General features: G+C 42.2%; 1 protein-coding gene across 1 annotated transcript in view; it reads left to right on the plus strand.

The window, feature by feature from the left end:
- The first annotated feature begins 694 nt into the window (after window positions 1-694).
- Window positions 695-16,675, plus strand: part of LOC311241705 (tetraspanin-8-like) — a 39,018-nt gene continuing 23,037 nt past the window's right edge. The window contains exons 1-2 of the mRNA XM_084330584.1: window positions 695-770; window positions 4,444-4,563. Coding sequence (XP_084186710.1) covers window positions 4,507-4,563 — 57 coding nt within the window. The 5' untranslated portion in view covers window positions 695-770; window positions 4,444-4,506. The remainder of the gene's footprint in view (window positions 771-4,443; window positions 4,564-16,675) is intronic.

Raw genomic sequence — 16,675 nt, forward strand, 5'->3', positions numbered from 1 at the left:
ACAATATAATCCACAAAGAGATGTGAAGGATAATTGCCTAAAAACCCTCTAGGGGCTTGTATGTGGCATTCTCCAAGAAACTAAATTATACTGAGATTACATCAATATAACTATATAGGTAGTAGTAGTAGATAGTAATATTGGCACAATAGGCACATTAGATTACTTAGTACAAAAGTATATAATACTAATAATACTACTAATACTACTACTACTACTACTAATAATAATAATAATAATAATAATAATAATAATAATAATAATAATAATAATAATAATAATACTGCTAATAAATAATAACAATCATCGTCATCATCATAATCATCATCATTAAAATGTGTGTACAGTTCTGTCTCATGTACAGCATAACAGGGTAAACAGGTAAAGTATTTACCCAAACCTGTCACTCAGCAGCTGAGGCCAATCAGCCTTAACGAGGAGACAGGCTCCTCCCCTACCACAGGTGTGTTGGCTCGCTCGTCAGTGAGGACTGTCACTCAGCAGCTAGGGCCAATCAGCCTTAACGAGGAGACAGGCTCCTCCCCCACCAAACCTGTGTGTTGGCCCGCGCCTCGCTCGTCAGTGAGGACTGTCACTCAGCAGCTGAGGCCAATCAGCCTTAACGAGGAGACAGGCTCCTCCCCCACCACACCTGTGTGTTGGCTCTCGCCTCGCTTGTCAGTGAGGACTGTCACTCTGTGAGGAGGACGACACGAGAGAAGACCCTCTGCTTACAGTCTCTCAGGCCAGAGTCTGTATCACAAGCAAAGGTATTTTGAACGTGTTTTAACTAACCTTTAATTTATTACAATTAGGTTTTTAATTGTCTGGTGGTTCATGATCTGACTCTATACTTAGCCCCTTTCGTGACTGTGATGCACCGAGTGAATCCAGTCATTTGCTCCTCGATAGGAAACCAACCTAGATTTACCATGAAGGACTGGTTCTGGCCGAACCGTTCGTTATACAAGAATCACGTTGCACGAGGGTTTCGGACAGAGATACGCTAGGGTTTGAAAGCTCGGCGTTGCTAATAAACATTTAAAATAATTTTTATAATTCGCTCAAAACGGCATTATTTCCGGCGTTGGCTGCCTGGTTGTGATCACAGCGCATGCGCATCATGCACCCAACGCCGGAAATAATGCAGTGTTGACCAGTTTATAAAAATTATTTAAAATGTTTATTAGCAACGCCGAGCTTTCAAACCATCCCGTATCTCTGTCCGAAACCCTCGTGCAACTGTGAGGATCTTTGAAATGTCTCTGTGATACTTGTATAACGAACGGTTCGGTTAGAACCAGTCCTTCGGGGTAAATCTAGGTTTGTTTCGTATTGTGGAGCAAGTGACTGTGGATTCACTCGGTGCATCAGTCACGAAAGGGGCCCGGCTAACTCTATACTGTGCTCAATCGCATAGTGAGGGTTAGGTGAAAATACCGGAGGTCAGAAAACAAAGCTCGACAATAATTGTGCGCGACGTAAAAGTAAAGACGTGAACTGTAAGTTACTGTAAGTTGTTGGCTGCGTTATGACACTAACTTGACGTTTCAATATTCATTTGATCGTTTGTAAGGTGCAATGTTTACCATGTTTTCCTCAAACCTGAGGCTCAAACTGAGCTACATGGTCAGATTAGCCAAAACAGACCAATTAGTGCCATAAATAACCTAAAAAAGCCAACTAAGTAAGACAAGTTAACACTAAACTATTATTAAAGAGATGAAAAAAGACAGCATTTTAAGATTGTACACTAGACATCACCAAATAATTGGTTATAATGATGTATGGTAGATGCACGTTAATGATTTATGTTTTAGAGATTGCATTAAAAATAATCAAATGTATATAAAATGTAGATTTGTGTATAATAAACCAAGCATGTATGTGTAGCCGGTGTGATCTTGTCTGCGTTGTGTTTTAGTCGATTCAACCCCTGTTAAGGGATCGCCCTGAGTGGGAGTTGAACCCCGGACGCCGGCGTCGCGGGCGGCATCACAGACCACTAAGCAAGAAGTGAATTCACTGCTTGCTTCCGGGTCTGGATGCCTCTGGGGAGTGAGTTTACTTGCAGTACCGCTTACCATCCACAGCCACGTCACTACTTGTACCCGTGACTGTGGATATACTGCGGTACCTCCGTTACATATGTATCATACAATTCAATGAGTTAACATTGCTTTCAAAATGAACATGTTTAAGATGTGAACACAACATTTAAGCATTCTCATGTCATCAATGTCACCCCGCCCTCATTGTCTATGATTGTCATTTCAAGATATCTGAGGTAATATTCTACCTAGATGTCTGAGGTAATACTATGAGTTCTTGTCCATTCTGATGTTCCTCTGAACTCATCTATAGTCAAGTCAAGAGTTTTATTTGTCACGGTATACAATGAAATGTGGAGGGTCTTGCCCGCAACGATGTGCATAATACAATAGTAATATATAATAGAATCCAATAGAACGACATTGTGCAATAAAACAAGTAAACAGAGTAGGGCATATCGGTATATGTACATGAGTTATTTACAGAGCATGGTAGGACATGTTAGGTCCTGTGGTAGTGCAATACACTGTTAGCTACGGATGAGGCACTGGATCTTTATGTACATGCTATATTTTACAATCTCAAGTTATACTATACTATTCTTAAAATGACCTTTCCTTTTGTAAAGTGACCATAAGTGTGAGTGTGCAGCATGAGTGTGTATTTGCTCATGTTAAAGAGGCTTCTAGTGTGTGAGCGTGTACAGTGTGTGCTCATGTGTGCTTGTGTGGAGAGTTCAGTGTTCAAGGCTCTGATGTCCTGGGGGAAGAAGCTGAGCCGAAGTCTCTGTCCTAGTAGCTGGTGTTCGCAGGCGTCTGCCTGACCTCAGCAGCATGAACAGGCTGTTGTTGGGGTGGTAAGGGTCTTTCATTATTCTGCAGGCTCTGGATTTGCACCTCTTGTTGTATAGAACCTACAGGGGTGGTAGTGCAATACCACTCTCTGTAGGGCCTTCTTGTCCTGTGCCGTGCTGTTGCCATACCAGGCAGTGATGTTTCCAGTCAAGATGCTCTCTACAGCTCCGGAGTAGAAGGACTGGAGTATCTTCCCAGATACTCTGAACTTCCTTAACTGTCTCAGGTGGTAGAGGCGCTGCTTCGCCTTTTTTACGACAGTCTATGTGTGTTGTCCATGTCGGATCCTCTGAGATGTGGACCCCCAGGTACTTAAAGCTGCTCACCCTGTCCATGGTAGCCCCGTTTATCCTCAGTGGTGTGTGTGTCTCCTGCTGTCCTCTCCTATAATCCACGATCAGTTCCTTGGTTTTACCAATGTTCAGGAGTTTGATTGATTGATTGAGAACTTTATTAACAGATTGCAGAATGGGTACAGTACAGCTCTCTACAGTACTTTCGTCTTGTTTACATCAGGGTCCCCCATTTTCAATTCATCAGGACATATATGACATACAGATACAGGTGGACAGTACTGCTACATCTATACATTTATGACGTACCAGATTTGCAAATACAGTACTGTTTGTGATACAAAAAGAGCAGGCTGTTGTCCTGGCACCAGCGTTCCAGTACCTCAACCTCCTCCCGGTAGGCCTTCTCGTCGTTGTCCGAGATCAGCCCCACCACCACTGTCGTCCGCAAACTTCACTATGGAGTTGGAGCTGAACTCGGCCACACTATAGTCTCTAATCGAGACAATTGTAGTCTCTTGGAGCATCTCTGATTTGGTTTGAAGTGTGACACTTTACAATGGAATACCTTTGCTGGGCTGTTACCCTGGTCAATGAAACTCACTCACAGTAGACTGACTCGGTGTGTCCCCGGTAAGATATACTGTATATCGGAACAAAGTTCAAACAAAAAAGTGTACATATTTAACTGTTGCTGAAATTATCCATCTATATTGCAATTTGCAACAGTGGAGCATTTGAGCAATTATGAGCTCCAGTTTGTCTGTGTTCCATTTTCAAAGCAGTGCATTTAACCAGTATAGCCACACCAGGCAGACTGAGTTTAACTCTAACCAGACCAGGCAGACTTGAGTTTAACTCTGTATAACCAGACCAGGCAGACTGAGTTTAACTCTAGTATAACCAGACCAGGCAGACTGAGTTTAACTCTAGTCAGACCACCAGGCAGTAGAGGCTGTAAAATATCATCGTAAAATTGTGTAGAAGTTACAGCGAGAGGTATGTAATGCTTAATCATGGTATGAAGTTGGAGAGGGATCACACTCACTGGAGTCAGGAGAGAGGGGGAGGGAGAGCACGCACAGGAGTCGGGAGGGAGGAGACTAGAGGAGGAGGAGGAGGAGGAGGGAGGAGACTAGAGGGGGAGTAGGTAGAACACAGGTGTAGCAGACGACTATAGTGTAGTTTGAGGAAGTGTAGCTTTGTACTCTCTCTCTCTCACACACCTTTGTCTCTCCTCTCAGACACGACCAGCATTTGTCTTTCTGCTGCGAGCACCCGGCGGACAGAACGGAGACGTCGCCACCATGGCTGTGAATAAATGCATCAAGTACCTCCTCTTCGTCTTCAACTTACTCTTCTGGGTGAGTTTTAAAACTAAATGACAATTAAGTATGATGGGCTTCATCCATCCCAACATAGCGTTGCATTTTGAAATTTAACAATTCATTATGTGGTATTTTAAAAACTTGTCCTGGTTTTAGAAGGGTAACATCTCTAATCGTTCAGGATGGGAAGAGCTTATTTCGTTTTGGAATGAAACATGAAAGTGTTACGTTGGCCTCACCATGCTTCACGTTCAGACATTGAGTTTTTTTTGGGGTTCGTCTTGGAAATAGAACAGTCTAATGTACATTATTCTGATATCTGCACCAGTTCTATCTCTCTTGCGTGTTTCTTTTTGAAGTATTTGGCCTATCGTGAGTCCCCCTACCTTTTTTTTATTGGTAATCTCTACAGCTCCTGAAGCCAAACCTTTAAATGTTTTGATATTAGAAGTTTAACCTCTTGTTTCTTGGAGCTATATCTTGTCACTATAGGATACAGAGCAAAAACATTCCTTCTATAAACTTGAGACTGTTCTGAAAGAAACCACTTCAGGGAGTTTAATTAATTGACATTTTAGACATTTAAAGTGTTTATTTGTTCTTAAAAGAAAAAGGCAAATGAAAACAGACTTGAGATGGTGATCCTCTGAACTACACCTCCTAGAGTGTAGTTTTGTTTGAAGTGATGGAATTGACATGAAAGCGTTTGAGTTTGTTTGGGTATAGGCTACTGTAGTTGTCTATTATGTGTGTATTTTTTTTGTGTCCTAGCTCTTGTCTTAAATAAATAGCCCTCAATTCAAACATTTCTGTGGGTTGATGTCTGTCACACATCGAGATCTGGGTGTGGCTGCAACTGCAGTTTAGCAACCCTTATCTGTACCTGTACTGTGTTGGCAATATTGGAACTGCAGTTAGAGGTTATCTGTATGTATTGTATTGTATTTGATCTACAGTTAGAAGGTTATCTGTACATGTATTGTATTTGAACTGAACTACAGTTAGAGGTTATCTGTACATGTAGGCTATTGGATTTGAACTGCAGTTGGAGGTTATCTGTACATGTTGTACTGTATTTGAACTACAGTTAAGAGATTATCTGTACATGTGTTGTACTGTTGTCGGCTGTATTTGAACTGCAGTCTGAGAGGATTCCATGTCTTCCATCCCGAGTTGTGGACCTCTCTGCAGTCTGCACCCGATGGTAGATCAATGTTAAGTTGATCCAGAGCCACTCGTAGTAGCCAGTGTTTACCATCAGTCCTCACGGTTCATCCTCTCATTGTAGGCCGTCTATAAAGGTTGTGACATTGAGGCATGTGGAACTATTTCAAGCCTCCTGATTATTCAATTTTTACTTCCTGGAACTGGATTTGGTTGCCTAGCGACGTTACACTAAACAATGAAAGGCTGGAATTGTATTTACCTGTCAACAACATGGGGTGTTCTGTAACCATGGCAATGCAACTAGCCATAGAGACCAGCAGGTTTAATGCAACTAGCCATAGAGACCAGCAGGTTTAATGCAACTAGCCATAGAGACCAGCAGGTTTAATACCACTAGCCCTAGAGACCAGGTTTAATACTGTAACTGAGGGGTACAATTCCCTGACTGTATGGTTAGATATGATACTTACTACCACTACCTCTTGTACTTTAGACTCTGGCCACCCAGTACTAGGTATAAATAATTATGATAAACACTCCCACCTGATGAAACGGATCCAACACAAATGTACCAAGTCGAAAGTCTGCGTTTAATAATAATACATAGCAAAAGGTATGTACAACGATCACTTAATTACATTTATGATTTGAAATAGTATGCACTTTTATGGCAAATGAGTATTCGTAGGTAGATCAATATCGAATGTCCAATCTCTGATTGCGCAGGAAGCAAATATACAACCTGGAATATTTAGGGAACAATAGCAATGATACTTGAATGATTATATAGCTGGATACACTAGGGGGAAGTTCCGACTGCTTGTAGGACAGCTGGAGGGGGGGGGTAGAGTCTGGCTGTATCCCGTCTGGCCGAGGGTATCCTGGGAGAGCCCACAGTCGTGCGACCCGGTGCCCAGCGATCCTCGATCCACAGATGAAAGCAGTTGGACTCTCTGTGGCCGGCGTCCTCTGGTCCACGATGGAGAGACGTGAGGCGACCTCGTCGTGTAGAGCGTCTTCTCACCTGTCGTCCTCTCCGGGGGGGGTATTTCCAACACACCGCAGTGTTGGCCTTTATCCATAGAATAATCAAAGTACTCAAAGCATAATCCAAGCCGGGGAAGGCTAGCCGTCGTCGGTAGAATAATCCAATATACAGGTCCACTCGCTCTTTGGCCTGGAGCTCCTCGGGTGCAGCTTCACGTGGGGTCAACCACCCTGGATAAGCGTCCAGCTGATGCCCGAAACGATGGGGGTGCTGATTACTATAGAACTCTTACCGCACGAGGCACTACATATGAATAGACTATTATTAGCTTAATAGAATACGTCCAACTCGACGATATAGTGCCAAATATGACTATTCAAATATTAATATACACGATGTCTCAATGCCGATACTGGGCCGAATTGGCCTTACTGCCCACACGTGGTTCGCGGGGAGGCTTTTGCGTCTGTCACTCTGTTGGAGGGTAAAGAACTGGACTAAAAGAAAGCTCTACTTTAATAGCGCAGTATATATACGCACTATGAACAAATAGTACCATTAGTGGTGCGGTAGACATATTCCTACGCGGAACTAGGACTTGTCCATACATGTTGAGCGGTACGATTGAACTTGGTCTGAGGGGTATGGCGACCTGGCACCAAGGTCTCGTCCAATGGTAGAATGGAGACTATTATGGGATGTTCAGTAGACTAGAAGGGATATTCAATGCATATTGTACAAGGAATATACAAGGGATATCAGGGGATATACAAATACAATTAAATATATATATATAAATAAATATATATATTCGGTTTAATCTGATCCTTCAGAACAAATACCACTAGCCATAGAGACCAGGTTTAATACCACTATAATAATAATAATAACTTTATTTGTATAGCACTTTTCATACAGAGGTTGCAGTTCAAAGTGCTTCACAACAGTAAAAAATACAGGCATGAGCGAGCATAGCAAGGTATGGTAAATCAGAGTTTCACATTAGGATCTAGCATCCCAATAGGCTGTTTACAGTTTCATTCATTAATACAAATAATAAAATAGTTTAAAATGATTAAGTTTAAAAATAGTCTAAAAATTATAAAATAGAACGGACGTACAACAGTAAAAAATACAGGCATAAGCGAGCATAACATTTTTAAATGTAAATAGCAAGGTTACAGTAAAGTGTGATAAGATTGTTCAATCAGATGAAAATGGCCCAGTTAGGAGAATCAACCTTGGCTAGGCGGTGAACACCATGTACCTAACTGGAATGTTAAACAACTTTGAAAGATTTAGGTCAAAAGTCATCTTCTCCTCACAACAGAGCATCAAGTTACCCCACAGTGAAATGCCTGAGCAAAGAGATTAAGCTGTCTTATAAAGATGTCTAGCGAGTTGGCTTCTCTGATGTTTTGGGGTAGTTTGTTCCACAGTTTTGGGGCATAGTTGATAAAGGCTGCATTACCAATCCTCTTTTGACTGTTTCTGGGAGCCTCTAGTAGTCCAGCAGCTGATGATCGCAGTGTTCTTGCTGGTGTGTAATTTATTAGTGTTGGCGATGTAGCTAGGTCCCTGTCCATTTAGAGCTTTGTATGTAAGGAGAAGGACCTTAAAGTCAATTCTAAATGTTACAGGAAGCTAGTGTAAATCAGCTAAGACTGGACTAATGTGCTCTCTCCTTTTGGTTCTAGTTAGCAGTCGGGCTGCAGAGTTTTGGATTAGCTGAAGCCTCTCTGTGGTTTTCTTAGGGAGACCTGTGAAAAGTGCATTACAGTAGTCTAACCGGCTAGATATGAATGCATGAATTAGCTTCTCAGCATCGTTCTGATTAATAAATGGTCGTACTTTTGCTATATTTCTGAGATGGAAGAACGATGTTCTAGTACGGTACTAGCCATAGAGACCAGGTTTAATACCACTAGCCATAGAGACCAGGTTTAATACCACTAGCCATAGAGACCAGCAGGTTTAATACCACTAGCCATAGAGACCAGCAGGTTTAATACCACTAGCCAGTAGCCATAGAGACCAGCAGGTTTAATACCACTAGCCCTAGAGACCAGCAGGTTTAATACCACTAGCCCTAGAGACCAGCAGGTTTAATACCACTAGCCCTAGAGACCAGCAGGTTTAATACCACTAGCCATAGAGACCAGCAGGTTTAATACCACTAGCCCTAGAGACCAGCAGGTTTAATACCACTAGCCCTAGAGACCAGGTTTAATACCACTAGCCATAGAGACCAGCAGGTTTAATACCACTAGCCCTAGAGACCAGGTTTAATACCACTAGCCATAGAGACCAGCAGGTTTAATACCACTAGCCATAGAGACCAGCAGGTTTAATACCACTAGCCCTAGAGACCAGCAGGTTTAATACCACTAGCCCTAGAGACCAGCAGGTTTAATACCACTAGCCATAGAGACCAGCAGGTTTAATACCACTAGCCATAGAGACCAGCAGGTTTAATACCACTAGCCCTAGAGACCAGCAGGTTTAATACCACTAGCCCTAGAGACCAGCAGGTTTAATACCACTAGCCCTAGAGACCAGCAGGTTTAATACCACTAGCCATAGAGACCAGCAGGTTTAATACCACTAGCCAGTAGCCATAGAGACCAGCAGGTTTAATACCACTAGCCCTAGAGACCAGCAGGTTTAATACCACTAGCCCTAGAGACCAGCAGGTTTAATACCACTAGCCCTAGAGACCAGCAGGTTTAATACCACTAGCCCTAGAGACCAGCAGGTTTAATACCACTAGCCCTAGAGACCAGCAGGTTTAATACCACTAGCCCTAGAGACCAGCAGGTTTAATACCACTAGCCATAGAGACCAGCAGGTTTAATACCACTAGCCCTAGAGACCAGGTTTAATACCACTAGCCATAGAGACCAGCAGGTTTAATACCACTAGTCATAGAGACCAGCAGGTTTAATACCACTAGCCCTAGAGACCAGGTTTAATACCACTAGCCATAGAGACCAGCAGGTTTAATACCACTAGCCATAGAGACCAGCAGGTTTAATACCACTAGCCCTAGAGACCAGGTTTAATACCACTAGCCATAGAGACCAGCAGGTTTAATACCACTAGCCCTAGAGACCAGCAGGTTTAATACCACTAGCCATAGAGACCAGCAGGTTTAATACCACTAGCCCTAGAGACCAGCAGGTTTAATACCACTAGCCCTAGAGACCAGGTTTAATACCACTAGCCATAGAGACCAGCAGGTTTAATACCACTAGCCCTAGAGACCAGGTTTATTACCACTAGCCATAGAGACCAGCAGGTTTAATACCACTAGCCATAGAGACCAGCAGGTTTAATACCACTAGCCATAGAGACCAGCAGGTTTAATACCACTAGCCCTAGAGACCAGCAGGTTTAATACCACTAGCCCTAGAGACCAGCAGGTTTAATACCACTAGCCCTAGAGACCAGGTTTAATACCACTAGCCCTAGAGACCAGCAGGTTTAATACCACTAGCCCTAGAGACCAGCAGGTTTAATACCACTAGCCCTAGAGACCAGCAGGTTTAATACCACTAGCCATAGAGACCAGCAGGTTTAATACCACTAGCCATAGAGACCAGCAGGTTTAATACCACTAGCCATAGAGACCAGCAGGTTTAATACCACTAGCCATAGAGACCAGCAGGTTTAATACCACTAGCCCTAGAGACCAGGTTTAATACCACTAGCCATAGAGACCAGCAGGTTTAATACCACTAGCCATAGAGACCAGCAGGTTTAATACCACTAGCCCTAGAGACCAGGTTTAATACCACTAGCCATAGAGACCAGCAGGTTTAATACCACTAGCCATAGAGACCAGCAGGTTTAATACCACTAGCCCTAGAGACCAGGTTTAATACCACTAGCCATAGAGACCAGCAGGTTTAATACCACTAGCCCTAGAGACCAGCAGGTTTAATACCACTAGCCATAGAGACCAGCAGGTTTAATACCACTAGCCCTAGAGACCAGGTTTAATACCACTAGCCATAGAGACCAGCAGGTTTAATACCACTAGCCCTAGAGACCAGGTTTAATACCACTAGCCCTAGAGACCAGCAGGTTTAATACCACTAGCCATAGAGACCAGCAGGTTTAATACCACTAGCCCTAGAGACCAGGTTTAATACCACTAGCCATAGAGACCAGCAGGTTTAATACCACTAGCCCTAGAGACCAGGTTTAATACCACTAGCCATAGAGACCAGCAGGTTTAATACCACTAGCCCTAGAGACCAGCAGGTTTAATACCACTAGCCATAGAGACCAGCAGGTTTAATACCACTAGCCCTAGAGACCAGCAGGTTTAATACCACTAGCCCTAGAGACCAGGTTTAATACCACTAGCCATAGAGACCAGCAGGTTTAATACCACTAGCCCTAGAGACCAGGTTTATTACCACTAGCCATAGAGACCAGCAGGTTTAATACCACTAGCCATAGAGACCAGCAGGTTTAATACCACTAGCCCTAGAGACCAGGTTTAATACCACTAGCCCTAGAGACCAGCAGGTTTAATACCACTAGCCCTAGAGACCAGGTTTAATACCACTAGCCATAGAGACCAGCAGGTTTAATACCACTAGCCCTAGAGACCAGCAGGTTTAATACCACTAGCCCTAGAGACCAGCAGGTTTAATACCACTAGCCCTAGAGACCAGCAGGTTTAATACCACTAGCCCTAGAGACCAGCAGGTTTAATACCACTAGCCATAGAGACCAGCAGGTTTAATACCACTAGCCATAGAGACCAGCAGGTTTAATACCACTAGCCATAGAGACCAGCAGGTTTAATACCACTAGCCCTAGAGACCAGGTTTAATACCACTAGCCATAGAGACCAGCAGGTTTAATACCACTAGCCATAGAGACCAGCAGGTTTAATACCACTAGCCCTAGAGACCAGGTTTAATACCACTAGCCATAGAGACCAGCAGGTTTAATACCACTAGCCATAGAGACCAGCAGGTTTAATACCACTAGCCATAGAGACCAGGTTTAATACCACTAGCCATAGAGACCAGCAGGTTTAATACCACTAGCCCTAGAGACCAGCAGGTTTAATACCACTAGCCCTAGAGACCAGCAGGTTTAATACCACTAGCCATAGAGACCAGCAGGTTTAATACCACTAGCCCTAGAGACCAGCAGGTTTAATACCACTAGCCCTAGAGACCAGGTTTAATACCACTAGCCCTAGAGACCAGGTTTAATACCACTAGCCATAGAGACCAGCAGGTTTAATACCACTAGCCATAGAGACCAGCAGGTTTAATACCACTAGCCCTAGAGACCAGGTTTAATACCACTAGCCCTAGAGACCAGCAGGTTTAATACCACTAGCCCTAGAGACCAGGTTTAATACCACTAGCCATAGAGACCAGCAGGTTTAATACCACTAGCCCTAGAGACCAGCAGGTTTAATACCACTAGCCCTAGAGACCAGCAGGTTTAATACCACTAGCCATAGAGACCAGCAGGTTTAATACCACTAGCCATAGAGACCAGCAGGTTTAATACCACTAGCCAGTAGCCATAGAGACCAGCAGGTTTAATACCACTAGCCCTAGAGACCAGCAGGTTTAATACCACTAGCCCTAGAGACCAGCAGGTTTAATACCACTAGCCCTAGAGACCAGCAGGTTTAATACCACTAGCCATAGAGACCAGCAGGTTTAATACCACTAGCCCTAGAGACCAGCAGGTTTAATACCACTAGCCATAGAGACCAGCAGGTTTAATACCACTAGCCCTAGAGACCAGCAGGTTTAATACCACTAGCCCTAGAGACCAGCAGGTTTAATACCACTAGCCCTAGAGACCAGGTTTAATACCACTAGCCATAGAGACCAGCAGGTTTAATACCACTAGCCCTAGAGACCAGGTTTAATACCACTAGCCATAGAGACCAGCAGGTTTAATACCACTAGCCATAGAGACCAGCAGGTTTAATACCACTAGCCATAGAGACCAGCAGGTTTAATACCACTAGCCCTAGAGACCAGCAGGTTTAATACCACTAGCCCTAGAGACCAGCAGGTTTAATACCACTAGCCATAGAGACCAGCAGGTTTAATACCACTAGCCATAGAGACCAGCAGGTTTAATACCACTAGCCATAGAGACCAGCAGGTTTAATACCACTAGCCATAGAGACCAGCAGGTTTAATACCACTAGCCATAGAGACCAGCAGGTTTAATACCACTAGCCATAGAGACCAGCAGGTTTAATACCACTAGCCCTAGAGACCAGCAGGTTTAATACCACTAGCCCTAGAGACCAGCAGGTTTAATACCACTAGCCCTAGAGACCAGCAGGTTTAATACCACTAGCCATAGAGACCAGCAGGTTTAATACCACTAGCCATAGAGACCAGCAGGTTTAATACCACTAGCCATAGAGACCAGCAGGTTTAATACCACTAGCCATAGAGACCAGCAGGTTTAATACCACTAGCCATAGAGACCAGCAGGTTTAATACCACTAGCCATAGAGACCAGCAGGTTTAATACCACTAGCCATAGAGACCAGCAGGTTTAATACCACTAGCCATAGAGACCAGCAGGTTTAATACCACTAGCCATAGAGACCAGCAGGTTTAATACCACTAGCCCTAGAGACCAGCAGGTTTAATACCACTAGCCATAGAGACCAGCAGGTTTAATACCACTAGCCATAGAGACCAGCAGGTTTAATACCACTAGCCATAGAGACCAGCAGGTTTAATACCACTAGCCCTAGAGACCAGCAGGTTTAATACCACTAGCCCTAGAGACCAGCAGGTTTAATACCACTAGCCCTAGAGACCAGCAGGTTTAATACCACTAGCCCTAGAGACCAGCAGGTTTAATACCACTAGCCCTAGAGACCAGCAGGTTTAATACCACTAGCCATAGAGACCAGCAGGTTTAATACCACTAGCCATAGAGACCAGCAGGTTTAATACCACTAGCCATAGAGACCAGCAGGTTTAATATTACTAGGTTTAAACTACCACTAGTTTGAAATATAAGTGTAGACTTAGTTTATGGTAAAACATCTTGAGTAGTAACCAGGCTAGGATTTTTTTTTAACAACACCCTGCTTCACACTCGCACAGTTGCACACATTCACTCCTGTGAGTTGCCCAGTACAACCAGTCGGACACTGTTTGGTTGATACAACCACACACCCACACACACACGAGAGTGAGAGGAAATCAAACCAGCACAACCGGTTAGTTTCCTTTGTTTACCTTGCATACAGAACATAGTACAACAGACGCACATGGTACAATGACAACATGACCTCACATAGGGCTGGGCGATATAACGATAACGATAAATATCGCGATATATTTTAATAATCGATATCGAATATCGAAATTTAAAAAAAAATCGAAAAATCGTTTTTTTTTTTTTTACCTGCAACAGGGCAGTTTTAAAACCAGAGCCAGTGGACAGACTTGTCTTTCTTGCCTGCAACTTAAAGTAATGGCTTTGCTTGTCCAAATGACAATACTGACCAAATTCAGATTTCTTTTTCTCTTGTCCATTTATTTTGTTTGCTTTCTAATTTAAAATACATTTTGAAACCGTCTGTACACAGTAGGCTATGTGTGCTAGCAGAACTAGACTCCAGTCACGAGTCACAGTGCACATGTGCGGTGGTTTGTCCACCAAAAAAGCGCCAAAAGATCGAAAATAAACGAGCAGAGCCAGAACTGTTCAACTCCTCTGGAGCCACAGCCAGCAGAGAAGCCGGTTTACTTTAGCTTTTAAACCAGCTGCAGCCTGAGAACTGGAGTGTGAGGGGATGTAACACTAAAGATGGCGGCAATGACAAAGAATTGCTGCAAAATAAACATACATCTGTTGTTAAAAAAAAAAAAAAAAAAATGTTTATTTTTTTATTTTTTTTTATACTTATAACAATTCGATAATTATCGATATCGAGAAATAAAATAAAATTATCATATCGTTATCGCGATATGATTTTTTTCCATATCGCCCAGCCCTAACCTCACATACAGAACACAGTACAACAGACGCACATGGTACATTGGTACAATGACAACATGACCTCACATACAGAACAACGGACTGTATACAGTAGTGTGTGTATATATATATATATATATATATATATATATATATATATAATACTAGACTAGGGGTGGACATTTCTCGATTCTATACTAGACGATACTGCATCGATGGAACATAATCGATTATTAAAATCTAAATAAAATAGAGGGAAAAAAATTTAAAAACTCTTGCTAGCTTTTATGTTATTTTACAATGTAGCGCTTTGGGATTTGCTCCACAACTATAAAGCGCCCTACAAATCAAATATAATATTATTAAAGCTAGTGTTCTGGTCATGCATCCACTCAACTCATAGAAAATACAGCATCAGGTTATTCTAAAACTATAAACTATAAAATGGAGTATTGAACCATTTTAACAGCTGGGTATCGAGATACCTTTCTATCTATCATGCAACACTAGTAAAGACATTTATTTTGACATTCTGATTTAACAACTCTCTAAATAAAAGTAAATCTATGACTGCTTGTATTAATTGATAAAGTAGCCATGTGCAGTAATATAGATTATAAAATTGAGGATGTAATATATTGAGTATTATTGAGCTGCATCATAGAATCAAAAATCGTGGACAGCTGAATCGTAATCTAATCGTGAGGCCAGTGAAGATTCACAGCTCTACTACTGTACTAGATACTTTATCCCATCTTAAATGTTTAGTAACTAAGAGTAATACTATACTGTATTAGTGATACGTTATCCAGTCTTAAAGGAATTACACTCAAAGGGAAATAATGAGCATCAGAGACAGTTGAGCACACTTATCAGCCAAGTCTGTATGGAAAGCAGGGGCGTGTGTTTAGAGAGAATGAACATAATCTCTTCATTATCCCCCAGTGAATAGCGGGATAGTATATCAAGTCTATAGTGGGTTTAGTCTATAGTAGGTTTCTTCAGAAGGCCCCTCTCTGACTCAGTGGTGTGGAATGCAGTGATTTTAATCCCCATCTTTTTGAAAAAAATACCTCTTGTGGTTCTGTAGGTTAGAACAATGGGTGCGCCCTGTGGCCTAAAATGTATATCGCTGTATATTTAGAAATTATACAGGTATTTATCCATGTGTTAGCTCAGCCTGGCCAGTAGTAAATGTGACTACATAGTGGAGTTAATGGTCATTAATACGCCTGTTAACACATACACACACTATGTGATCTGTTGAAATGTAATTGGCTGTACCACAGCTACCCACCCCCTCCCTTTTGAATTTATTGAACGTGTTTATTTTCTTATTTGTTTTTGCTTTGTTTGTTTGTACTGTAGTGTTGTGTTAATTTATGTTTTAGTTTATAGTGCCGTGTCCTCTTTAAGTAGTTATTTCACAGAGGGAGGGAGAGACTAACTCAGTAAATCACTCCTGTGCTTTGGAACAGGCACATAGGCGGCGCGTGGGCTTTAGGTCAGGGAAGGCTGTAAAGGGAACGTGGGGAGTGCGAAAAATTTGACCTTTTATTTTTGGTTGCACGCAAACTGTCCAGGTTCTGATTTCATATACACACACACACTATTAGGCTATACTACAGCGAGCCCTATCATTTATATATCCCTTGTAACTCCCTAAGGATTTTGAAAGATTTTGACAAAAATTGGCCTTGGATCAAAGCCATATAACTTTAACTGTTTACTATTTAAAAAAAAAAAATTTCCCCTTGATTAACAGTAATAGCCTAATCTCAATATCTGTAACAAATTACATATATTTCGGAATTGTAACCACTTAAATCTGTGTTTGTTTGATACCACGTCCGTTATCGAAAAAACGGATAAATAGCCATATTTATCATATTTCTATACATTTCTGATACCACATTACAGCGTATGTAAACTCGACGAAATACCTCTGAATAAGAATCTGCCATTAGAAAAAAGAGAGGTTGACTAATT

This window comes from Notolepis coatsorum (genome assembly GCF_963971535.1).
Source record: "Notolepis coatsorum genome assembly, chromosome: 15".
Classification (NCBI taxonomy): domain Eukaryota; kingdom Metazoa; phylum Chordata; class Actinopteri; order Aulopiformes; family Paralepididae; genus Notolepis; species Notolepis coatsorum.